The sequence below is a fragment of the Clinocottus analis genome, unplaced genomic scaffold, assembly GCF_023055335.1.
Source record: "Clinocottus analis isolate CAN_PGR_092001 unplaced genomic scaffold, fCliAna1.0.p SCAF_22, whole genome shotgun sequence".
Taxonomy (NCBI): Eukaryota; Metazoa; Chordata; class Actinopteri; order Perciformes; family Cottidae; genus Clinocottus; species Clinocottus analis.
Genome location: NW_027175954.1, coordinates 4,715,778 through 4,742,079, shown reverse-complemented (window position 1 = coordinate 4,742,079; position 26,302 = coordinate 4,715,778). Strand labels below are relative to the sequence as shown.

At 41.2% G+C, this 26,302-nt stretch overlaps 1 protein-coding gene across 7 annotated transcripts in view; it reads right to left on the bottom strand.

Moving 5' to 3' along the window:
* The window catches only part of gab1 (GRB2-associated binding protein 1), a 47,113-nt gene that overhangs the window by 10,956 nt on the left and 9,855 nt on the right, over nucleotides 1-26,302 (bottom strand). For 5 of the 7 annotated variants that reach the window (XM_068588729.1, XM_068588731.1, XM_068588732.1 and 2 more), the window contains 4 exons: nucleotides 6,200-6,328; nucleotides 5,724-5,889; nucleotides 1,907-2,132; nucleotides 589-1,274 (listed from right to left, as the gene is read on the bottom strand). In XM_068588729.1, coding sequence (XP_068444830.1) covers nucleotides 589-1,274; nucleotides 1,907-2,132; nucleotides 5,724-5,889; nucleotides 6,200-6,328 — 1,207 coding nt within the window. Of the gene's footprint in view, nucleotides 1-588; nucleotides 1,275-1,906; nucleotides 2,133-5,723; nucleotides 5,890-6,199; nucleotides 6,329-9,979; nucleotides 10,230-25,176; nucleotides 25,242-26,302 lie in introns of those variants that run through there. The other 2 variants (XM_068588734.1, XM_068588733.1) reach the window with 2 other exon arrangements.

The following is a 26,302-nucleotide window of genomic DNA, read 5'->3' as shown; positions in this document are numbered from 1 at the left end:
ACCAATGCTCCCAAGGTAAGTGACAGTATAATACAGGATATGTACAACAAAGAGGCTTCTGCTCATAACTAGCAAAATATATCTGTAGTTTCAGGGATGCAACAGAGGGGATGCACTTGTCCACAAGCGAGGACATATGAAGAGGATTCTTAACATATAAACGTATAAAGTCGAGGCCTTTGATCGTCAAGACATCTGCACAAAACTCCCTGCTCTGTGTTAAGGTCTGATAAGCTCTTGATAATTTCGATGTTTCGCGAACAGAACAAAGTAAGGACAAAAATAGAGATTGAAGTTATGAAGAAAACATGTTGAGAGCTCCTGCGATGTCTTCTATCAAAAGAATGCAAAAAAAAGGTCCTAAATGCCAACCTAAAAGTTCTGCAAAAACCATATAAGATTGATTTAAAATATCACTGCACTTAAAATATCAAAATTGTAAATGTGTGTGTCCTATCAAACATTACACTAAATTTAAATATTTTAAGACCATGAAACATATTTTCTACTTTCATCGTGGTTTTCCAATGCATAGGAAATCTCTACAACAATATGAGAAAAGAAAAAAACTAACTCTCTGACACAAACCTTTCCGGAGGCGTGAACAGTCCACTGTGCCGATAGTGTTGCTGCGTAACGCCTTATTCCCAGCACTAGTAGGCACACAGTAGTTTCCGTCCGTCTCTGATGCTGAGCGGGGCACGTAATAGGGGTCCGTAGGGGAGCGCTCAGCTGGGGGCGGTGGGGGTCCTGAGGTGGTACTGAGCGAAGGCTTGGGCGGTCTGGGAGGGGGTACTGCATCCCCCCCACCCTCTGAGCCTCCTACACCTGTCGACACTGACAGAGTGCGGGGCACCTGGTAGGTACAATTTGCGCCAGGTGTAGGTGGGATATCATAACTGATGGAAAGGTTGCGCAACTGTGACTCCATTGAGGGCTTCCGTGACGGTGTGTTGAAGACATAGAGCTCAGAGGCATCCCCGCTGTCCGGATGGGCCACGGGGGAGGAGGCTGACTTTGGGAGCAGCACAGTGTCCTGGGAGTAGCTGCGAGGGAGGTGGTAAAGGCCGGCGTCAGTTGATAGAGAGGCACAACGTGATGGAGGCGAGTCGTAGATGGAAGAGGCGGAGGCAGGGGCTGGGTGCTGTGGGAAGAAGCCATTGTGCGAGGTGTGTTTAGCTGAGGAGGTGGACGATGTGGGCGTGCGATGAGAGGGGAGGTTGTCATTCAGGTCCGTCTCTGAAGAGGTAGACTTGGAACACTCAGCATGAGCTCTAAGGAGACAATATACAATCACACCAGAGAATTAAATATGCATAATTAATTTTGACAAGCAAAGAAATCCACTCAGTCAAGGTAAGCCTTCACAGCATTGTCTGCAAGCCAAGGTTAGTAACATAACATTATATACAGACATCTTGTCACTTATCTTGGCACCTCTAGAGATGTTAGCATTCCTTTTCTCAGAAGATGTTGGGTGAATCAAACAACATGAAGGCAACAAAAAGTGTTGGGTCGATCTACAGATGCCATGAAAATCTACAGCTGTGAAGTTTTAAAGTGTCGCTGTTGATCTGTCTTGTTTTTTTAAAACACATGTAGCACTCCACACACAAGCAGGCAGTTCCAGCTGAATGGCTGGCCACTCACAGACTAGCCTGAAGAGGAAGAGTCTTGCTCTCACATTCCTCCAGGAGCAAATACTCCTGGTCTCCCTCCAATGGAGAGTGACGCTGCACTGAGCTACACGGCACACAGCAGAGACAAGGACGAGAGTGGCAGTACATGAAATGTACAAAAAGAAGAAATGGGTTGGAAAAGAGAGGAGCTTGTCACTGTGCAGCACTCCAGCAATGTGAATACGGAGACTCATACATATAATAATCACACGTGGACACAAACTCACCTGTTGGGTTCAGGCTTTTTGCTCTCACAGTTGACGAGCCACAGGTAATCCTGGGGCTCCTCCGAGCTGGACTGAGACTCCAGGTGACGCACATTGACCGGCTGGTATGGAGGGGGCACACTGGACAGCATTGCTGCTGGACCGGCAATATTACCCAGAGCTGGGTGTGGTGGGGTGTCCACCACCAGGCCTCCCATGGCTGACTGGTGAGCAGCTTTTGCTGCCTCTGAAGGAAAGAAACAAGATAGCTGAGGTTAATTCCTCTCACGACTATTTACGTAATGTCTTCTTTAGAAAATACAGGTTTGTCACAGATGACGAGAGAGGAGGCGGGCCACTGCTTCTGAATTAACGATCACCTCCACTAAAAACAAAATAATTTCATACACCTTTTATGAAGTGAAGCCCTGAATTTCATGTATGCTACTTTGCAGTGTTTTTTGAATAAGGGGTACGCGTGTCCCTGTGGGTACGTGAATGCACTCCAGGGATTACGTGAGATTTGTTTTAAATATATTGAAAATGAGCATCCATTAAAAAAATGTTTAAAAATGGTTAATTAAGAAAAATTAAAAAAAATATAAGTGCAAGTTCATAAACTGAATTGTATATATTTTACATTAAATCAGACACTGATGGCACAGCGCTATGTATTAAAGCTTTTTTTCAACCACAATGTTTCACACTGGTTAAGGGGTAGACATATATATTTCATAGAGGGTACATCAGTGAAGAAAGGTTGAGAACCACTGCTATATTGTACAAAAAAAATAATATAGATGTGCATTATTCTTAGGACCGTAATCAAGTGATTCAATTGATGCCAAAAGATGAGAAGCCATTGAGATCCGGTGACGGCTCAGCACATGTCTATGAATGGCTGTTGAGGCTGACATATTGTTCAGTGGCTTTGCAGTTATTAATCTGGGCAGGACATGGCACACATTGTAATAGCACATTAATATTATGTAAGGCATCAGGTGGATGGAAGTTGGAAGGATTCATCAGTTCATGTCCTATTTATTTTATGGACATCTCAAACTGAATTTACTACGTTTGTATTTGTCCTAGTATTAGCATAATGCTTGGTAATAATTAAATTGTGGCCTTTTTGTTAACCTCTGGCTCCAGCTGAAATCAGTCATCCAAGAAGCTGGTCCCTGCTCCTACTGTGGATATGTAACGCCCACTTAGTCCACGCGGGTGATGTTAGTGACTGATGATATTAAGCAGAGAGTAAACAGTAAGCTGTGTTTGCCAATGTCAACCGGCTGAGTAAACTTGGACCCACGCTGTATCCTAGCAACTCCATGTAACAGTCACCACACTGACACTACATCATCTTTACATCTACGTCTATAATTTCTGAACCGGAGACTCAACAACTCAAGGACAAATCTCAGATATCTCTTTAAAATAGATCCACCGAAAATCAAAGCTACTAGCCTGTTGCAAGTCACGAGAGTCTAAACACCTCACTTCTTGAGTGGAAGATTTCAGGGAGATATCTAACCTTTTCATGTAAAGCGCACTGTCCTACTTGAGGGGAAGGACATGGAATACGTAGGTGTGACATGGGTGACAAGATTTCCTCAGTAACATTGGCTGGCACTGACAGCTAATATCAAGTTACCGCACACTCCAGTCATTGCTGTGAATGTACTCAAAGAAGAAATCATCACGAATTTGTATTTCCAACACACGTATATGCACGAAACCCACTTAAATGCATAATTTGTTCGTGAACGGCCTGAATACGGTGTTCGCCTTCAGAATCCCACACACTCCTCCTCAGACAGCGTTTCCTCAAGGTCTCTTCTTTGTCACACAAATACCAGAGTCCTTTTCAAACCCTTCTGCTCAAGCTGATTGTTGCACTGCACTGAGAGCCAAGATGGCTGATGCGTATGCTCGGTGAAATAGTATATCTGTATTCATTCCGCATCTTTTTACTTTTTTCTCAGTTCTCCTCCCACTCTCTCCTATAACCAACATGGTTTTCTCTAGAAAGGCCCCCTCTTTCTCCTCTTTAAAAAGTAAACTTCTCAAATCACGGTGCATCATTTGCGTCTCTGCTATCGTCTTCCCTTTTCCCCCACATTTGTTTGTTGAAGCTGTAAGTGCTGATTCATGCAGGAAAAGGGAAAATCCCCTCTGCTCATACTCATTTTCACCTCCTCCACTGTCTCTCTGAATGTTCCCTCTAATATCAGGCCAGCCATGAAGCACTCGAGTGTGGCCACACACACAACAGAGCACCAAGTTGGGTCTCACACACAGAGGAGTGAAAGCGAGTGCTAAAGAGGGAGCCAAGGACATTCTTTTGTAACAATAATTGTGAGAAGGGCTATCTGCAAGGATTTTGGTCTGCAGACCCAGTTTCTCCTTGAATGGGGCTCACTGTTTGTTTGCACAACACGGTTTTAACAGCCCGTTTCAATGATTGCATTAAAGAGCGTTATCGGGCTTGCCCTGCAACACTAGCTATGCAACAGAGGTGGGGGTATAGTAGAAGCTGACCTTGGAGGAGCATAATCTGTGACTCAGTTGCCAGGTTTGAAATGTGCATTCCTCTTCTAAAAGACTCTTAGTGGCGAGATATGCAAGACGGGGAAATCGTTCTCATCGCATTCAAATGCTGGCATATTTAGTCGAGGACGGGGGGGAAACAATAGAAGACTGAGATGCAAATAGCAACGCTTGCAATTAGGCTCGGAGACAGAGGACAGAGAGGGAAACAAGAGTACGCAAACGAGAGACAATGAGAACCAGATAAGAGGGAAAGAACGAAACAGGGGCAGTGGGACCGACAGGAGCACAATGATTTGATTATACAGTATTGGGGACGAGGGTAACATGAGATTTAACACAACACATGGATCATTGGACCTCTGCTGAGAACTATGCTGAATAGAGGCCTTCTGGCATATTCAGCGAAGAAAGAGAGAGAGAGAGAAAGAGAGAGAGAGAGAGATCAAATAAGAGAGACCAATCAAATGTACAGTAATTAACTCTTAAGTTGATATGGTTTGTTTGACTCCGGCTGACTGCTGGTGAAGAAGCTGCTACACAGCAATTCAGCTTTTCCTCTATTTATGCACATACATTATAGAAGGTGTTCAAAGAAGACTGTTGGTGCATGAAAAGATCAATACTGTATGAAAACACACAATCATTACTGTGGAGTGACATGTGAGGTCAATAATGAAACTTTTTTGTCTTTTGAATTATGTTTCTTTGTTTACATATTACACTGGTAATGTTTTAGTGCTGGTTACTGTCATATTGGCAACATCCGGTGGCAATAACAGTTGACGGTCTGCTGTGAGGATCTCAGAGGATGAACTGTTTGGTATTGCTATTTAGTAATAAATTAGTCAAGAACAAAGTGATAATGCTGGTTCATATTTAGCTATTGGGTTATAATTAATGCAATCACAGACTACTGCCTCAGAGACAAAAGTAACAGAATAAATGTTTGAGGCTGTTCATCACTTAAGATGTATTGAAAATAGGTATTGAACAATATCTACCACTATCTTCTAACTTTCAATCTGTTCTTATCAAGACCTGTTCTTCATAGGAATATTGTTTACACTTAAAGCAATTCAAACTTCAGATTTGGATATCCCAAGATATCTGACCAAATGTCACAAAATGTAAAAATCCATGGTGTGCGGGTGATTACATGTGGTTTGAACTTTAACTTGGTGTGAAATCCGTCCTGGTGAAGTCAAACTTCAATCCCTACCGTCTCAAGCAATGTTGATGTAATGCAGCAGTGATATGTGGTTAACCATCTAATGCCAATGTTTACCTTCGTCAGTGGGGTTAAATCCACAGATGTCACAGATGCAGCGAACCCACTTATTCATTTCGTCTTCGGTGTCCGCCACCAGGTAGAAGACGCGGTCGATGGTCTTGATGTCGAATATGAACCTGTGCTCCAGGTCCTTCTTGTTGAACGTCAGCCCAGCGTCCACCTGAAGCGTTCACAAACAAATATATTGACAAATATATAAATTAAGTATAATCGCCAATAAAAAAAGAAAGCTATTCTTATTGATAAGTAGTAGAGCTGAAAGTAATAGCCTTTTCCAACCAAGTGTAAACTGTCAAACACGTGAAAAGTTATCCTTTTACGTTGTTAATAATATCTATCAGTTATTTGCACAAAAACACACAAATTACTGGCAATTACAGATATTCATTAATGTTAAGAATTAACCATACAGTTAGAAATGTGGAACGTGCCTTTTGAGATTGCAGGCTGATAGTACAGAGGAAGCATACCTGCTCGCACAAGTTGAGATCAATCACACGGATGGGCTTCTTGGCATGGTCATTCTTGTAGTACTCCAATACGTCTGGGTCGCCCGTCAGACGGCCGCTGCGAAGAACAAACCACCGCTTCTTCCATGCCTGCAGAGAAATAAGGCCAAAGGTTATATGTGTGTTCTCACAATGACTGCTCCAGTCTTGCCTGACCGTTGGCCAAATGCTTTTTTTTTTAGTTTAGCCAATGTGTCCTAGCATAGCTTGTGTCTCTGTGTGCATTCTCCACCAGCTGCACTGCTCTCACTGAAGAATACTCGAGGCCAGAAGAAAGAGGCCGGCAAACCAGAAATATGTGTCTGGGATAACCAGAACAAAAGCCACATAGTTTGGCCTAGCACCATTATTGGGGTGAATAACCAAAAGAGAAACAGGCTATTGGGCATTTTCTTTCAAATGGGATTTGTCGTCGGTGTGAAAAAGGATCACAAAGCAGGAGAAAAAAAAAGGAGTTGAAATTCAGGCAAATATCAGCTGAGCTGAGATCTATGACTTCATTTGGTGTACGTACATGAAGGACAGTCCAATAATAAAATGAAGTGCATTAAAGCGATAGACAAAGAGACACCACTTGAACCCCTTTTTATCTGGGACAATTTAATACATCAGTAATTTATTACTGGAATATAAAAACGTCCCACTGTGCCACTGCAATTCAAAATAGAGCCATTTTACTCACACCAGACAAAAACAAACCATGAAGCTTCAGAACCTGTTTACATATCATGCATTGCAGTCATATCATGTGTTTAAAAAGATATAGGTCAGGGGAGAGTGAGAAGTCTCTTCAGATCTTCAAAAGTAAATACGATGCCACGTTGTTCTGTTTCTAGATTGTATTTTCCACCTCTTGGTGTTTGTAGTTATATTTAGAAAACACAGCATTCATTCATTTAAATGCAGACTCAACAAGGTCATGAACTCTTGGCTTTGCCAAGTCATTGGAGTTGGGCTGAACGTTTTGTTTTGTGGCTCAAAATAAGATCCCCACAAAATAAGAGATAAACTTGTCTGAGCAATTGCTGCATTTTATCATAAGATAAGATGATTCACTCCTCTTCGTTGCTGAAGCTAGGGAAAGTATTGGGACACGTTGAACAAGTTTCACCAACCAAATTGTGTGATCAAAATCAAATAACTGATCAAATACCAGAAACCTTTCCAGTCCCGTTTGAAATGTGAGTAAATGATAAACAAAGTACACAAGCAACCGGCACAGTGATCAGACAGATCAGGAAGCAGACCAACAGAGTGTGAGGAATGCGAACTAAAGCTTTTTGGTTATTGTTTTTGGGTACGATTTTGACCGTATTAACAATGCTGTGGATGTGCGTTTCTTTTTCATCCCTTAGCTGTTTTTCCATCCACAGGGTGTCCTTTGTTAGTAGGCCAAGGCCCTGACTGAGACAGCATGATGAGCATCAGACCTTTCCCTCCACAAACAGGATAAAAAAAACAACTTGTAGATCTGAAAAGCCCCTAGCCTTTAAACTGCAGGCACACAGACATACAGGAATCACATGGACAAAAACATTGAATTATATACACACAGTCACATATAAAAATGTACTTAAAAAAAACACTACTCACATTCAACACTGACATATTGCACACACACACACGTGTTTTTCACATATTTCAGACACTAGTTCAAAAGGACAGCATTATATAATCACAAACACACCCACAAAGTCCAAATGAGGTTTAAACCTATAAAACCTACATCCTTTGAGGCAGGCCTCCTTAAATGTCAAATTTAACCATAAAAGCTAAAGTGAATGTGCTAAAACAACACTGATATGTCTGTGTTAGGTTGGTCGCACAAAGGCAGTGGGTGTGGAGAGGGAACCTCTCTCTCTGGCACATGACAAAGCAATCTTGGGTCAAGTTACCCAGTGGGGAACAGAAGGACCAAGAGCTTGGGTTACAGCGAGGCCAAGCCCGCCCAGGGTGAGAAGTTGACAACTGGGCAAGTTGTGCACGCTGAGGACATGTGAGGCAAGAGAGACCTGTTTAATCAAACTGCTTCAGTCATCGAGTGGTTCTTTGTCAAATTCTTAAGAAACCGACCAGTTACTTACAGTTATGATTAAAAAAATATATATATCTGAATACTCGCATTGCCATTTTTTTTGTGTTGGACCAAAAACTCAAAATGAAGACCAACATAAGAGACACACTGTAACTCCCAATACTTCAATATTAAAATGTTGGTATCTGAGAATTTCTGGTTACTTAATGTATTGCTTGGTTTGCTCTTTGACATTGGCTTGACAACATGCATCACACAGGTGGCTGCAATTTCTGCAAAACTAAAAATGCTTTAAAAACAGCACTTAATAATACTGATGGATCTTTTTTTTTTAAAACTATTTTAAAAAAGGGGCTACAATATGAAGAATATCTTATGAAAAAAACAAAGTACAACAAATGAGAGATTAATATAGCAAGCCAAAAAAGACAAAAGATAAATATATAAAATTCACTGACCCAAATAAGATGTATAAAAGATGTATCGGGCCAAAATTAGTGCAGCGAGGAAATAGTCAAAAAGATAACAGAAAAGAGTGTCAACAGCCGTACCCTCCTGGGGCAAGACAGTCAAAATGCATTCATCTCAAAATAATTAAAGCGTTTCTGAACTGCCACATTAGCATGGTCACAGACAGTCGTAGCTCTAGGACGACAAGCTGTGTGCTAGCTTGAGCATCTCTCCTCCATCTGTGGACTTTCACACAGCTCTGCTCATGCACAATTATTCACCACTTGATTTGTACCACCCATTTAGCACCAGACATGTGCATAAAATTTAAACGTTTAAAATGATACACAGATGAACACATATCCTAGAGTCACAAACATTCTTACTTGACATGCATACGGACAGTGACTTAATTTATATGCACAGAAGACAACAGGAAAGTGGAAGCAATCTGGTTACGGCAGGAAGTCAAACACATTTGCATGTAGTGCAATAACTTGGTTACTGTAACATCCACATTTGGGTGCAGCTGGTCAGTAATTTGATTTCTCCTCTACCATCCACCATATTTTTTTAAACCAATGCGGGCAGATTTTAAGTGCGTTAGTGATATGCACTGCAGCCAGAAGTGTTCTTTTTTTTTATTAAAAGCATTTGGACTGAGAGTGCAGTGGGAGAACAGGCACTTGTAGTGAGACAACACTTTTTTTCTTTCTAATGTGCAAATGTATCTGCATAAAAAACTGATACCACAAATTTATCTGAGCATTTATTTCACGTGTTGCACAAATATAAGATGCAATAATGCAGCACTACGAGTAACCTTTTTGGCTTTCATCCCTATGATTTGCTTTTACTATGAGCATTTGTCATACATGTACACTCTGATGCCAGACTTGTTGGAAACCTTATTGTGATCAATAAATCGGGTTTCTCCAGAAAAATATCTTTCCCTGGTTTCCCTTGACTAGAATAAAATAGGCTGAGAGAAAAAATAGGCTGAAAGAAACTAATCGACTGCACTATTTTTTTCAACATAAGTGTCTTAATTTGCCATCAACAAAAATGCCAACAGAATAATATGACATGGTTATAATTACATAGAAAGTCGACACTTTTCTCCATGTGTGTGTGTCAACACACTGAAAATCAACATGACAGAACCCAAACCACGTCAGAGTACTTTGAACCCGATGCCACAGACAAATACTGGAACAGTGTCACTCGATGACCTCTGCCAAATTCTAAGTACATACCTCCTGTCAAGGCTCATGAAGAATATGATGAGGCATATAGATAGTCCTGCTTTTGTTGTGTATTCCATTGTGGCCAGTATGGAATTAATAGTTAAATCCCAACTGGTCCGAGCCAGGGTCAAGTACTTAATGACTGAAGGAAAGATATACATCCATTCTAGTCTTCCTTAATCCACCAACTGATTGTGAACCATGCAGCTCACTCAGCAATCACAGAGCCCACTTTAGCTTGTCGAAGTCTGGTGTTCACGGGCTCCAGGCTTGGGAATGGGACGGCATGGGACGATACTGGACTGGGATGGTGGGGGCTCCCCTAGCATGGCAGCTGTCCCCGCCAAACCCCCTCTCCCCTTCCACCAAGTGTCCCACTGTCTTCTGATAGGGTGAAACACAGGAAGACACCCTCTACTCGCCCACCCAGGACCTACAGCCTATGGGGCCAGACAGAGAGGGCATTGAGGGTCTGACTAAGAAGATGACAGGGGAAGGAAGGGTGGGAGGGTTGAGGGGAGATGCCAACCGAGTGGAGTCACGCTGCCGTCAGAGGCCTTTTGACCCAACAACACTGGAGCATGACAAAGACAAAGATGGAGAGAGATGTGGGTTAAGTGCGTAAGAAGGGAGAACATATGCAAAACAGACGATCCAATATAGCATTTGGGGGAAATGGGCTTATTTGCTTCCTTAATGAGCAGTTGATATCACCCTCATGTCTGACTCTCCAGCCATCAGCCGGCCATAAAAAAAAAATCCTGCATAACCCCTCGGAAAACGTCCATTTGTTGTGGTTGGTACAATGCATATGTTAAACTATTTCTTTTAGACACTGGCTGACATCAAGAGACTTTATCTGCAAAGCCATCTGGCTATTCTTAGAAATGTCTTATCTGTTACAGCTCTATGTTGAACATTTCAGCGTCTTTTTCCTGTTGCCAGATATTAAGAATGAAATGAGCCGTAGCATTCACACATCAGACTTTGGAAATGTCATACTTGGTAACGTGCCATGCCAGAATCCATACGAGGAGAAGTAAAGAATTGAATGAGACAATATGGCAGCATATCGATTAAAGACTTGGCAAGACTCCGAAATGCAGTAAGACTGTGGAAATGCGCTCGCAGCTGCTAAAAATAAGTGTGTGGCCAAATCAGTTTTCTAATACAAGAGTTTCATCTATTGGTCTAAATGTATAAAACTAGTTCCTGGTGAACCATCCTGCCAACACCACTCAAGCTCCACCAGCTCCAGTTTTACTGTGCTTCAAAGGGTAATTGTGCTTCATGGTTTAGATAGATTAATGCAGCCTAAAAAGCCTCTAAGTGCACTAATTGCTAATGTGAATGCACTGTCATCACAGGCTGTTAAACTACATACTTAAACTCATCTTCCATATCTCTAATGGTACCGAGACAGGCCTGTGGGTTACTTTATTTCTGCAGTAGCAGCAGTTGGGACATTACACAAGACTGTGTCTTCAGGACGTGGACAGATTTCCCCGACATTGTTGTCGTTGTGACATATTGTCCAATATTGTTTCAACTGATTCCTGTATAGCAGTCGATGTTAATGCAGACAACCATGTGCCCGCTTTTCACATTGAATGCAATGGACCAAAGACTATCGTAGGGCATTTAAAGAGGACACTAAATTGATTGACTAAATCATTTACATGGACTGTGAAACCGCAACATTTTTATTTTTTTGTTTACTTCACAAGTTTACGCGCTACTCTCTGTAACCTATGACTTCATAGATTGACATTTTTCTGCAGCAGCATGTGCACTCAATGAAGACAACTGCACAGACAACATCCAAACATACTTCCAATCTACTTTCCTGTCTTTTTGCAATAGGAGATCACAGAACAAGTCTTAGTCCGAGCATATAACCATAGAAGCATGGCTAAGAGAAGTGCACAGCAAATATAGCACCGCATAAATCACAATACATAGACACTTAAGGCTCCCTGCTTCTTTCAAAAGGGCAGTATTTATGTCTCAGTATGCAGTTAAGATACATGATCCTAGAAAAATAAAACCACACAATAAAAATGAGTGTTATCATGATATAAAGCAAAAATGTAGGCTCACTCTGGGAGGGGAAACTCCGCATGGTTGTCTTATAGTGCCGTCAGAATCACGGCCAATAATAAGGTGCTAACTTTGAAAATCAGAGCATATCTAGTACCTCAACACAGCTCTCAGCATGACGGTGGCTAACAGTGGTAACAGCACTAACAGCTCCGTCAGCACTGTTGCCATTGTTTGCACTAACAGGGGGGATCAGAGGGTAGGCGCTACGCTTCCGTGACAACGCCACCAGTCAGGACGCCGTTATCAGCTGTAACCGCCAAGAGAGCGCAGTGCGGAGTGGCGGCCATCAGCAAACCAGTGGGGCATGGTCACATGCACTAAAAGGTTTACGCGGCCAGCCCGGCGATGTCAACAAAGCAAGGACGAGCTCGGATTACAAAACACACATGGAGTCAAAGTGCCTTCGTTCTCTGCTCAGGTGGACATCACTCCACTATTGTTTACACAAATGTAATTGCAAAATGAATGCTCTGACTTTCATATAAAGAACCTTTAAAGAAAGACTACCAGGAATACAAAGAGAATATTGCCGTACACAATCCAAACAGTACTCATATTTTGCAAAACCTCAGTATCAACAATATTAAATGTGTCTACATTTCTTTGCTGATTTCACTTGGGAATGCACTTAGTGTCATTATCGTGCACTCCCAAGTAAAATCATCAGCACAAGCCACTCAAAACTGTACACAAAATAAATTAAAAAAAAGGTCCTGGTGCATTAGTCATCTCTATATACAGTAAATCAGTGTTTTGAGAGAATTATTGGAGCTTTCTCCAATTCACCCATTATGTGTTAGCATTAGCTTAGCTAACAGACTCTGGGTGCATCGTTAGCACTTAGCAGCATGCGAGTGGCCGGGCCATCTGTCCCCTCTGAGTGGGCTGTGGGTAAATGACCTGCACCCCAGCTGCACTGACTCATCCCGACTAGGACAGCTTCTCTGTTTGTTCCTCAGAAAAACACAGTGGAAGGGATGAAGCAAGGGAGAGGCAGGGCGCAGATAGAGCACGGGGTGAAGACGAGGGAAGGAAGGTCACAATTTGGCGATAACAGAACAAATTAGTATGTGGTATTGTTTAATCTGCCAGAAATCACAACAAGACAATATTTTATGGCCAAGCAGAAAACAGACCACCTTTTACAGTCAGTTGATATGAAATGAAAAAGGGAAGAAAAAAAAAACTCTCCTGCATCGGCTCGCATGTGCTCAGTCTCTCTTTCTCAAGCAGGAAATTAAACATACATCTGTGTGTCAATATCTGTGTACTCGTCAGTCTAATTAGAAGGAATGAGCAGCGAGCTGAGAAAATGTAAATGAAGCATCAGGTACTGTGATCTTATTCAGCGTTCAAGTGTGGAAAAGAAATATAGATGGCATTCATTACTTAGTGCTATATCGGTGCAAATATTTTGATTTGATTTGTTTCAATAGCTTCAGTCTTCAATTATTAAATTGCTTCAGCTGTAAACATTTAAGCAGGTTGTGTACCTGAACAAATGTCTCTTCCAGGGTCAATATGTTGAAAGGAAATGTTTTATAATTAAGGATGAGTCCGTGAAATATTACACTACAGCTTCACCAAAACAGGAATATGTATTTTTGTCTGAAGCAAAACCCAGTTTTTTTATCTTGGCAATGTGTCATGTTACATTATATAAAAATGTTTAGGGAGAAAAAAATGGATTGAATTTCTGAGAGTGCATATGACATTTTCAAATGTCATACGCACACACCTGACAATTCAATCACTGCATTTGCATGATGCACAAAAGTAACAAAACTACAAAGTATTTCCATGACACTGCAATCGGACCCAAACGCAACAAACAATCGGTTAGCAGTGTTTCCCTTAGCCTCACTATCAGGACTGTACGACTATGCTGAACAAAGGATGTTCTAAGAGAGGAGTGTCAAGAGCGTCAGAGGTTTTGGCGCTCACAGCGTTGGTGACGAGGTCTGGAGCAGGAGAAGGAGGGGGGGGACAAAAGCTCCTCTATGCATAGGGCCGCAACTTGTATAAATCAGTCTTTGTTAGCCAGACATGACTGGGATTCTTGCTAAACAGCTATTTTTACATCCTTGAGCACCAGAGAGTGCAGTTAACGTACAAGTAAGAGTGCATGGCCTTTGGCTAAGTGAGGCTGATCGGCCAACGTCATCGCCCCTCCGCCTGCTGGAAGGAGAGGGGACTTCCATTAGACATGTACTGCCTGAACAGCGGGAAGTTAATAGTCAGCCAACTCTACCGCCAACTTCTGCCCACAAAGTACACAAAACTCTTGATGGAGACTTGTTAGATAAACCCGGTGCATTGCTCGACCTGACATGAACAACATCCACAGCAGGTGGGAAGCTTTGTATTCTATTTACAGCGAAAAAAACTAAAGAACTGTCTGGAAAATACCACCTTAACTGATCCCTCTACATGCATGTAAGCCGAGAACTAATTCCATGTCGAGGATGCATCTTGGAGTTCTCAATCATTTATCTATATGCCAATAAAGATTAGGATCCAGCATGCAAATGTAAAGTGACAGCTTGGACGGGCTATAGATTATCACGGAAGGTTTTGACGTCAATATTCTTGATTATCTCCATTCACTCTATTTCAGGCAGTAAGCACTGCATACTATTTTTGCAATATACGGTTAGTTAATTTAAAGTTGAACTAAACTAAACCCACGCAGTCACAATTGACCTGGTAACACTGGCCATTTCAAGATACAATGCTCTGCATTTAATTTTTTAGAAAAAAGGTAGAAGAAATTGTAGAACTGGATCCAAAATTAAATGGAAATTGATAACACAAGCTCTAAACATGCTTGGGTGAACTAATAAGCACTTTGTCCTGAACCCACAGCATCGGTACCAACCTTCTTGTCCAAACACAAACTGCCATCACTAAGACTGAGACAGAGCACCACAGTGCTTGACTTGATAAAAAAAAGAAATATTCCCATAATTATTTACAGCTTATTATGACAGAATCCTTTTAAAGAATTTAAGTGAATAACAGTACCCCTACCTTGCAAGCTGTATATCCATAAGAGCAGTTTTCATTCGGTGTCTTGTTCCTGTTACTGAAAGTGAGTAACCGATTGCTGTGTGTTGTTTGTTGTTGTTGTTTTGCGCCTTCTGACTTTATCATGTGCAGCAGTGTGTGTGTAAGGGTCTGTAGCTCAAGACCTCTCCCTCCTCTGACTTCCTGTTCCATGTAATCAGGTTGTCCCAGACCCTCTTAACTGCCACTGCTACATCAGAAGGGGGTGGGAGAGGGGAGACGAACGAGTGTGTGTTAAGTCGACGAAAATGAGGTGGGTGTGCACCCCAATAGATAACAGTGAATTATTTCATTGTTCCAATGAAGTTATTATATGTTACAATTTGCCTCTTCTTTTCTGTTATGGACATTAGTATTATACATTACAATTAAATTGCAAAAGTCCAGAGATGCTGTGACTTTTTAGACTGAAGGAAACGAAGCACAGGTTATCTGGTTAAGTCCATTTGAACCAAAGTACACACTATGAAACATGGAAATGAGGGCCAACCCTTAGAACTGCGATTATTGTGGTCGCACGGTAAACATCCAGAAATTACCTGGACTGTCTAACTGCCTTTGACTCCCTATATTACATTGATTTAGAATGATCATACACTGTTTTATGCCATAACTGACATCCTGCTTCAAGAGAAAACGCATCACATTAAGGAAGTAAAGCCAGCGGTTCATGGGGGCTTTAAAGCCTCATGTCTCACTACTCGTGTTGCATGTCTTAATGGTTCTAATGCACCCCTGTCCCCAGATTACAGCGGTAAAACATTCATTTCTTAATTTTCATTGCTAATCAAAAGATCTATACTGCTCAGAATTATTGACAATTCACTTTCCTTGCATTTTTCGTTCTCGTGTTGCATCTGAAGGCTCCATCCTCTACCCTGGATTGGAGCCTTCCTCTGCTTCCTGTGGAGACATCTGCACTCTCAATAAAAAAAAGGTTAGAGATGCCACAGCATGGACAGCTTCCTCTACATGCCTGCTTTACAAAAGCTCTCCCTGGGCAGCCGGGACACTTCTGCTAATGCTGCAAAGATAGCTAGTGCGTGACTGGAGGTCTTTTAAGTGAGGAGATAAGGAGGGCTTACAGAACGCAGGAAAATGTGAGAAAGCTCTTACCCAGATTTCCATTCAATATTGAGGCACTGATTTGCAATCCTGTCCTTTTCTGTCTTGTCTTGCAGCATGCATGTTTGATGGTAGCTTTTTTTTTTTTTTTACATTTCAGTGACAATAATGTGCTTTTTATTATGTTGTTCGAACAAAGTGTGCACTCTTCGGTACAAAAAACAATGATGTTGCCAGGCAGCCCTAAGAAAGCGAAGTCATGCATGAACGCTTTGCAGACTGCACCTTTCTGCATTAACATAAGCACTTTTAACAAACTATGGTTTTAACCCTAACCATAGCAGTTTAAAGCCCTCGACAACAGAGGTGTAGATGGGCAATTATTCTAAAATAATAATGCTTCTATAATAATAAGCCAGGATTTGAACATATTTCTAATAATCCGCAACAGCAAATTATTGTAAAAGTAGTCCTGAATGGATATAATGAAAACAACTGACTAAAAAATATTTTTCAAGTAAACCATTTAGTAGGAAATATAAAAGTTGCTTTTCTTTGCAACCATAATAGGACTGAGGCCAAAGACAGCAGAGGAAATAAACACAGAGAAAAAGAGTGAGAACAAGCTAAAGATAGGACCACCCAGGCAAACTGCAACACTAGTTTAGGTGAGACTGTGTGTGTCCTACTGAACCCGTGCATGTCCATCTTACAAACACCCACAGAGAAAAATTGTAACTCCCAACTATTTCTGAAGTTATCAATTATCAGCCGCATCCACCCCATAGCACTACTCCCATATGAGAGTCAACCTCCTCATTTCTCTCCTCTCCAAGAGAAAACAAGAACAAATCTTTGTTAAACTGAAACATCACATCCTTGCTTTGTGTGCAAGCGCCCCATCTTCCCACACAGGTCAGAGACACAACAGTGAGAATCTCAAGTCTCAATTCTTCAAGAAGAACCAAAGCTCTCGATCGAGAATTCCTAAGAAACTATACACATCCAATTTTAATGAACTGCAAATGACTAACCTTGCATAACACAAGGCCTTATTATACTGTACGGGTCAAAATGATCCATGTTCTGGTTTTGCATGAATCATCACGAGAGATTACCAATAGTAGACCAAATGATGAGTGACAACAAACACAAATGTGCTGAAGGATTTTAAAGATTCAATGATTTAAAAAGGACTTTGTTACTTCCTTATTCTTTGGCTGCACATTGTGCCAGTACACAGCAGGGCAATGTAAATTTAAACTAAAACAGTTGATGATTTAACGAGTTGAATGATCTCCTTGAATGGTAGCCAGATTAGGGGTGGACAACATGGACACAATTAATATAGAAATAACTATTAGCATCATTTGATAAATGATTCTCATTTATAGGGTTTTTGTTATTGTACATTTTAGACACTACAGTTGTGAACCATAATCATACAATGTGAGTATTTCCTTAAGTGTGATAATATAAAACAACTATGAAAAATAATATTGAATTATTCCATAGCCAGATAGCAAGCTTCTTCATTCAAAACACTCGTGGAGCAATGCGAGACAGCACGAGTCTCTGTACAGGATATAAAGCCCAACAAGTTAGCTCCAAACCAAAAAAAAGAGCAGTTTTATGCAGATAGATTTATGGATGTCACACGTTGACATGTACAGACAGTGTGTATGTGTGTGTTTTTTTATGTGCTTTAAGTCAGAAAGTGAAATAAACTTTCGGCAACTTTGAGCAGCCGTGTGTACAAAAACAGATCCACCTGAGAGTAGGTTGCACCAGCATGCTCGCACCCTATGAACATGCTCATCAACAGTGTATTGATCCATAAGCAGCACTCATGATCAAAACAAGTAGGTCCCCTCCCTTCTCCGTCAACACCATCCCGCGCTCTCTCTCTCTCTCACAATTTACCATCCCACAGTCACTTTCTTTCATCTGCAGCTGTGAAATTCTCACCCAGTCAGGCGCCATCTGACCCCAGCCCTAACAATCTACGGTAACTGTCCAAAGAACACAGACCTTGGTAGTCATACTGCTATCTCTGCAAACAGCGCACACAAAGACCAACATTTTCATGAAAGACCTTCCGAAAGGCGAACAGGTGTTCCTCATTTATGGTCTTTTCACATGTGACCTAATAACAAGACGGTGTCATCGTTTTTCAAAGTATATTACAAGATAAAAACTATTGCTTCTACAAATATTCCAACCCTGTCTTTATGGGAAAATGTAACAGTTTAAAATGTGATCAAACTTTGGCTTCTTACACAAAACCTTGACAAAAACTCTGCGGAGGCAATAGAGATGCTTACCAAAGTTGTTAACTGCAGGTATCCCTGAGGCTTTGTTGGAAAGGTATCTCATCAAGCAATTGGTGGTCTTTTTCTACCTGTTCCATATATCCCAGGACCACGGTGCTGCTGTTACTCCAGTGTCTTGACTAAGTGAATGTGTAATCGCTGTCGTTGCTGTACACTCCTAGGGCGGGACAGGAACTCAGTCAAGTAATAATTCCATATCCTTCATTAGAGTATCCACGGACAGAGGGAGGGATGGACCAAGAGAGGGTGAGTGAGCGGGAGAAGGTGGGGAAGATGTAGCACGAGGAAACAAGGGACTGATCGTTAGTTGTGCACTGGGACTGAGGGTCTTGTTTCCCTTCAGAAAATCAGGATTATTCAATCAATTTTCTACCAACCACATTTGACATCCGCCACCTCCAATAGCAATAAGCCCCCTGAAAAACACAGCTACCCCCTGGCCTCTCTACACAGCTTTCAGACAGGTTAGGCTCAGACTTAAACCCTTCTCACGGAGTAAAGCATTAACTCAGTGGGAGCAGGTTTAAACATTAACACCACTTCACATCATGTATGACTGAGGGAGCATAGACGCGTCAGTAGTTACATATAATGAAGGAAACTGTTCAGCAGTCACAGTGTTAGCCCTTTTCTTCAGAACTCAACCAACTACCTCTTACTGTGTTTTTCAGGAAACATGGGGGCTTTGCGCAACACAGAAATGGAGAGAAAAAACACACGCAAGGCAAAATAACATCCCTTGGTGGAAGTTTCCACTTTGTTAGCGCTTTTTATCTTCCTGGTCATCTGTTCCTGACACACACTCTGGGCAAAACAATTTCCGTTTTTGCTTCCTTTTGTCACTGTGGTCGTATTTGGGGGTCGTTTTAGAGCTAACTTTAGAACGTTCGCTTGATGCTGCAACAGCTAATGTCACATATGTTGTCCAAAAAAAAGGGGGATTGGGTTAAAATACATTTACTCTCTATGCTTTTTGTGGACAGAGCAGAGAGCTAATCACATCTTTACTGTGAAATCTCAATTACCACATCTGATATTTTGCTCACGTTAAACGGCACGTCTTGTGTTGAAGGAAGTGGTCAGGAAATGTGATACTATTTGAGTGATATGATAATCTTTTTTGTAAAATAACACTCAGCAACTAACTGCTTACAGTCTACATGCTGTGGCGTTACTCTCCCTCCACTGAAGCTAAACACTAACAGATTTCAAGATGGACAAATGTACTGATGAAATATTTGCTTTACTGCCTGCCTGTTAATATTATGTACAAATTGGTGACATTTTGATCATTTCCAAAAATACATGTGATAAGGCACACTCCCTTTAATTTGACATATTTAAGTTATAAAATACATGGTTGTGCTTTGTTGTTTTTTGAGGTATCTCAAAAAACTATCGAAGTATTTTGGGGGATTTGCTCCTCTACTGATGTCCTTGTTTGAAGCTATTACTAAACTAAAGAAAGGTACCTTTTGGAGCCAGTTTCTGGCTATCCACGTGCATGTACACTGCCAATTGTGTTAATTGGAAAGTCTGACCAAGCCAGAGATATCATTGCAAGGGTCTACAGTGACGGGCCCTGCCACAACAGTATTTGTTTAATACACTGCACGGTCAAACTTTGACCAGTGCTACAAGCATGTCATAAAACATACATTGGAATCAGTGTCTAAATTGGTAATATTTAGCCTTTTTTTATTTTAATGTTAAAATGCAGCCGAGTGGAGGTAATTATGTGGCACTAAAAAGGCTGTTGACCTGCTGGTAAAGGGCTTTGGATGTCTTAAAAGAAATAATAAGGTGCAGGAATGTTACAATAATCAATCAAATACATTGGCACAATAACACAACACTGATCCTGCCACTAACCATAAAAATCAAGTGTCACCTGATTGCAGAACAAAGGCTTGCAGAGAAGACAAAGTAATTACACTACCAAATGAACTTTGCTCATTCTTTCATGTTGCTGTGGCCTCAAGACTTCATATTTAAATTAATTATTGCAAACATTTCGATGTTTTCACTCAAGACTGTCATTGCATTTGCTGAAAGTGGCCATTTTTTTGCATTAGCAAGGCTCTAACTGATCTTTATAGGATTTAAAAGAGGAAAAGAAATCATATAAATTATTAGTGACACTAAGGAGTCATTGATACACTGCATGGTGACCATTTGGTTTAATTACAATTGCATTTCTCTATGATTCACTTAAGAAATAATCTGCTGAGCTGCAACATTGGATCAATGCTTTTGACAGCCCAATGCTTTAAACACAACATAAACTTGGTATTGAGTTTATGCATCATCAAATTTCCGTACACTTCCTGTCTTCCACATTTTTGGTGCATTATCGCCCCAAACAAACATCTCCACACCAAAGACGAATCGTTTGACAGTTAAGTTAGTCTCCAACCTTCTGCTGACAGAAACAAGCAAACGACGTTTGGAAAACCTTGACGGCCACAGCATTCAAAGAAAAATTCTAAATGACAAGCTTGCCAATTATCGAAATGCAATTCATGGCTCTTTACCTGGTTCTGAAGAGTCCAAGCTTTGCACAGATAAAAACGAGAAACGTTGTGATAGAAGCAAGGTAAGCGAGCTGCTGACCAGCCACTGTTGTCGAGTGAGTTTGGTCACTTTCCTGCCTACCCTGCTGACTTCCCTTCCCTCCTCTTTACTCCATCAAGTCTGCAACACCCCGCTCCAATAACCCCTGACCCACAGGAAGTAGACACAATGGACTGAAAATAACACACCACCTCCCCTGGCAACAACTGCCCACCGCTACCCCCATTACACACCACTTCTACACTACAGCAGAGCCACAATTTACCGGCCCAACAGAGGTGGGTAGAACCAAAAATAACAGGCACAACAAGCTGTGCCCACAAGCTAAAAAGTGCACCGTCCCACTTTGAATTCCTGTAGTGGCTTTTGATTCACTCCCGCACATGCACAAGTCAGGCCCATCAATAGTATTGTAAATCTGGTCCTTCAGAGATATTTTAACATCAAATGTTTCAATAAGAGCCTGCAGTGGCTCAACTTTGCAGCTCTCAGTAAAGCAGAAGATTTCACACTACACAGCAGGTTGTGGGTTGAGCGCAGACTCATGATGGTCCCACTGCTTCCTGCAGGGGAACCACAGCATGGTGAGATGGATGACTTCTCCACAGTCATGGTCATGAAAAGCATCTGTGGGTGAGTGTGCAGACTTGCGTGCATTTACATCTTTAATGAGGCATGTTCAAATCCATTTTCGTTGTATGCATTACACACCAATTTAGCAAGAAAGCGTGGTTTATATATTCTAAGGCTTCTTGATTGATTACAATTTAATAGGATTTTAAAAAGTTTGGTAGTAGGTACCTTGTTAATATTGTGTTAGTCCACTCTGGGTGTGTGTCTAACCCAATCGTTATCCATGCAGTGAGGAGCAGCAGTCTAATCCAATCAGTCCAATGAAAATTATTCCAAATTGCATTTAGTGGCCAGTGAGAGGTTGCCTTAGACATGATCTAATTACCGACTCTCTGGCTAGAATCCATCCACTAGGAAATGGATTGAGATGCCACACAAGAGATAAGGAAATGGACTCTGATACGCACTTCTCTGTTGCTTATGGTGTTGCATTCAAAGTGGCACCTAGTTACTCAGCAAAACAGGAGATGAAACAGTACAATTAAGGTTATTCCAGTCAATTCATATTTGAAATGATCTAAGAAAACCGGAAAATCTATAATATTTTACCATTTTTATTTACGCATAGTCGGAAATACAATATGTTGATTTTTACTACTTGCATTGACCGAGTTTGGTGTCCGGTTCTACAAGCTGAGCTGTTGAGCATGCCGAGGCTTGTTAAGTCAAAGAAGACACACCTCCTTTTTCAACCAGTCCCCAGAAACCGGTACACACCTCCACTCTCTGTTGTCACATTCAGTTGATACTGCTTCACTTTCAGTTGAAAGTGAATGTGCGTGGTGTGAACACATACCTCAGCGTTGCGTGCTGCCTGCGTGTTCATGCGATTCCCGTACAGTGATTCACATTGAGAGAAGAATGTGTGGAATCTCTCACGCATTCATTTTAGGCCAGCAAAGGTAACAATGCAAGACATTTTTCAAACCAAGTCATTACGCAAACGGACCAAAAACGATGTCAGCAAAAACATTTTTGTCTCTCTTTAGCTGTGGGTTGGCTTCTGTGGGTGTGTGCCTGCATGCCTGGAGATTTGTTTTAACAGCTTGCACTCATTTGCACTCAACTCACCTGCACTCACCATCTCTTGGCCACCATCTATTGCTTCTATCAAAGGTTTCATTTCCTAACCTTTTCAGTGTCTGGACCAGTGTTATTCAACCAATTTGCTAATGCTCAATAACCACATTTAAAGTTGAAAGTTTTACGGATAATGCATTCTGTGTTGCCAACAGAAGAACCAAAAGGCAGGTTTTGGGTACATCTACTTAAAAATGGCCAACCACAAATCCCAAACCAAAGAGTCTTCACCACAGCACGCCTCGAAAAACACAAAACCACCATACAAAAAATAAGCTTTCTGTGAGCTATATGTGACCCTAACGCTACAAGATTAAACTTCTAAAGGTTCACTCATGCAATGAAAAACTACATAATCGATAATCTATGGAAGAATTTATTAAAGGGGAACTCCATTTTCAAAACTCATACATGTTATTCCTATGGTATCAAATATTTTAGTACACATGAACAATGTTCTACCAAAGACTACCAAGACTGCAACATCCTTCACACAAAGTGATATTTGTTTCCAAATGGTCCAGTATATTCTCAACGAGTTCTGTGCATGAGGTATTCTAATACTTTTCATCAGCTTACTTGGGGGAATGAAGCAGTGTATGAACTCTGCTTATGATAGGGATTGCTAATATACAGCAATACAATACAAATCAGCTTCAAATAAGGCGTCTTCATGATGAACATAAAAATGTAGTGCGCGCACAAGAAAGATTACCAAGGGACAAATTGTGGCAAGGCAACATTTGCTCCATCACTTAAGTATCTTTCTCACTTTCTTGTAATTCATCGTTATTGCTCCTTCAGCATGGTGAAAATGCACTCACATTGGCTTGTGGTGGCAAGGGTAAAATCCAGGTCACCAATCAATACCTATTACCCTACAGAGTAGGAAACAGCATTAAGCTAAAGACATGGAGAAATGAAGGTTGTACATCCATTATACACATTGTGCTTAAACCCCCAGGTCCAGTTTCTGTTGATTTTGTAAAAACACAGGGGAAAAAAACTTAAACTTAAACAAAAGCATTTCTCTTTCCTTTTCAAAGTCTTTAAAAAAACAATTTCTTGTCGACTTCACAGAAGGATCAGATGACATTCTTTTCACACTGATGCATGAAAATTACAAAATAACTAATCTTTTTGATTTCTTGGTCAAATGACGCCAGCTGCTCATGAATGAACAAGTATCTGACTGTGTGTATATTTAACTCCTCTAATAAAGAAATACCCTGATAGAAACTTGTGTTATTCCCTGACTAATACTGACACCAACATTACTTTGGCTCCTTTATATGATCTGAATCGTTGCTGAAAATGTCCCAGACTCAATGTGCTTAATTGCCCTTGTTCATACAGTGCCATCTTCAATCTCCATACTCAGAAGACAGTTTGTGAGTGCAGATAGCAGCCCACTCTCAGCCATGAGAACCAAAGCTGTACTAGAGATAAAGTCTGGCTCATATGACTTCAGGCTATGTTTCTCCCCAAAACACAAGTGTATCACATTTCCACAGAATCTCCTTGTTCTTTGGGTTTTCTATTTTAATATTGTTAGGAGGTCAACATGTTGCAGGCTTTGCTCCTCCAAAACCATTGCATTCTTTCTTGCGATTACCTGCTCTTTCTCTTTTGACGTTTTCCCCTAACCCTATCGGCCTTTGCTTCTTCTGCCCTCGCCAATCTGCGCTCTTGCTCTTGAGTCACATGCTCTTGTCAAAGCAGCATCATTAGAATTCAACACATTCCTTTGGCATGGCAGACTTGGTTCACATGATCACGCTGTTCCTTGACCGCTGACGAGAGGGGCTCAAACAATTCTCCTTTCAGCCCCTTTTTGCCTGTATGCCGGCCGACAGCGCAGTCCAGACAAGTGTACACAATAGTTCAGAAATAAACAAACAGTCAAGGTGGAGCATAGACTGTGGCACAATCATGTGCAAAAAAAATATTTAGGTTTAGGATCTGCCCAAAAAAAGTTCTGATTCAAGATGAGTCTGAGACTTCAGATTGTTTCAAATCCCGACAACACTACTGAGCAGCTAGTGCAACTTGTACTATTTAGGAGGCTGTATTTCATGAAGCAAAAGTGTCCCTTAAATCTTCCTAATTACACAATTGTATGTAACACTGAACACCTGTGACTAATCCTGCTGATCACAAAATGATTATGCTGGAAGTTCCCTTTGCAACTTTGGGCAGGACTTCACCAGAACATTACAACACAAAAGAATTTCATTTGCCGACTGCAACGTTTCGTATTTACCAATATGACTGGCTACCTCTTTTCCTAACCTAAAAAACAATTGGTAAATCATAATATTTCCAAAATGTCAAGCCATACAAATTACCAACCTTGAGTTCTGCTTGGATTTTGAACAGTTAGTAGCCAATTATCCAAATGCCACAGGTATTCCACAGGTTTCAGGTTTTTAAGACACACCAGCAAGAAGTGTAAAAAGAGCAGAGTGCCAGGGAAAGTTTAGACAACAGCCAAGAAAGGAGGTGGACAAGGGGAGGAGGTTCTCCACACTCTCAGCTTCCAATCAGACTAGAAACGAATCCTCTCTGAGAGCGGGGGTCTGCTGCATCTGTGTATCTCTCTGTGTGTGCGTGTGTGTGTGCGTGTGAGTTTAACCATGTCCTCTAGCTTGATGCCGACAATATCGGACAGAACCATAGTAACTGTAATGCAATCAGGGATGGTGGCCAGAACAGGACCAATGGTGAGTAGCAACAAGCCATCTGTCTTTCTCTGACTATTTGTTTATTCTGAGGATGCAGTAGCTGATTTGTAAAATGAATTAGATTGAATTCCAAAGAAAAAGATAAATTAATTACAATCAAATAAGTCCCGCATTTTATTGTATTTTTGTACTTTTATTGAAGGTCTGCTGAGTCACAGTAACTTGGGAAATTACACAGGTCAGTAGCAATACTTCACATCTCGTCTCCAGGCTGACACCCCAACACCCCCTGTCCAACTCAGCCGGTCCTCATGCCGGGACAAACGTGCACACAAATTGGTGCACACACAACACAGAGCAAGGGAAGACAGGCAAAAAACTACCATGACAGCAGTGGGCTATATTAAGGGGCTGCAGACACAGCGGCTGGGGTCAGATCACACAGCACCACATGACTGGAGTGCCAGCTGCATATGTGTGTGGGAAATGACAGGTGAACCTTTGGAGTTAAATGTGAACAGATAGTGTCACACATATTTCTAACTTCAAACGCTTCCCTCAAACCTGATGACTCTAATCGTCCAACATTCTCGAGTACTAAACTTCTCCAATACACACAACAGTTCCCTGGGAGACTCTTATAAAAATTATAATTAACGTTCTGGGAATAATAATAATTTGATGCCCTGCATCTTGCATCTGGTACTTCAATTTAGGTGCACAACCAGTAGTATTGGCTACTTTATTTTTTACAACAAAAAAATTTAAATAAATAAATTCCACAAAATAGGATT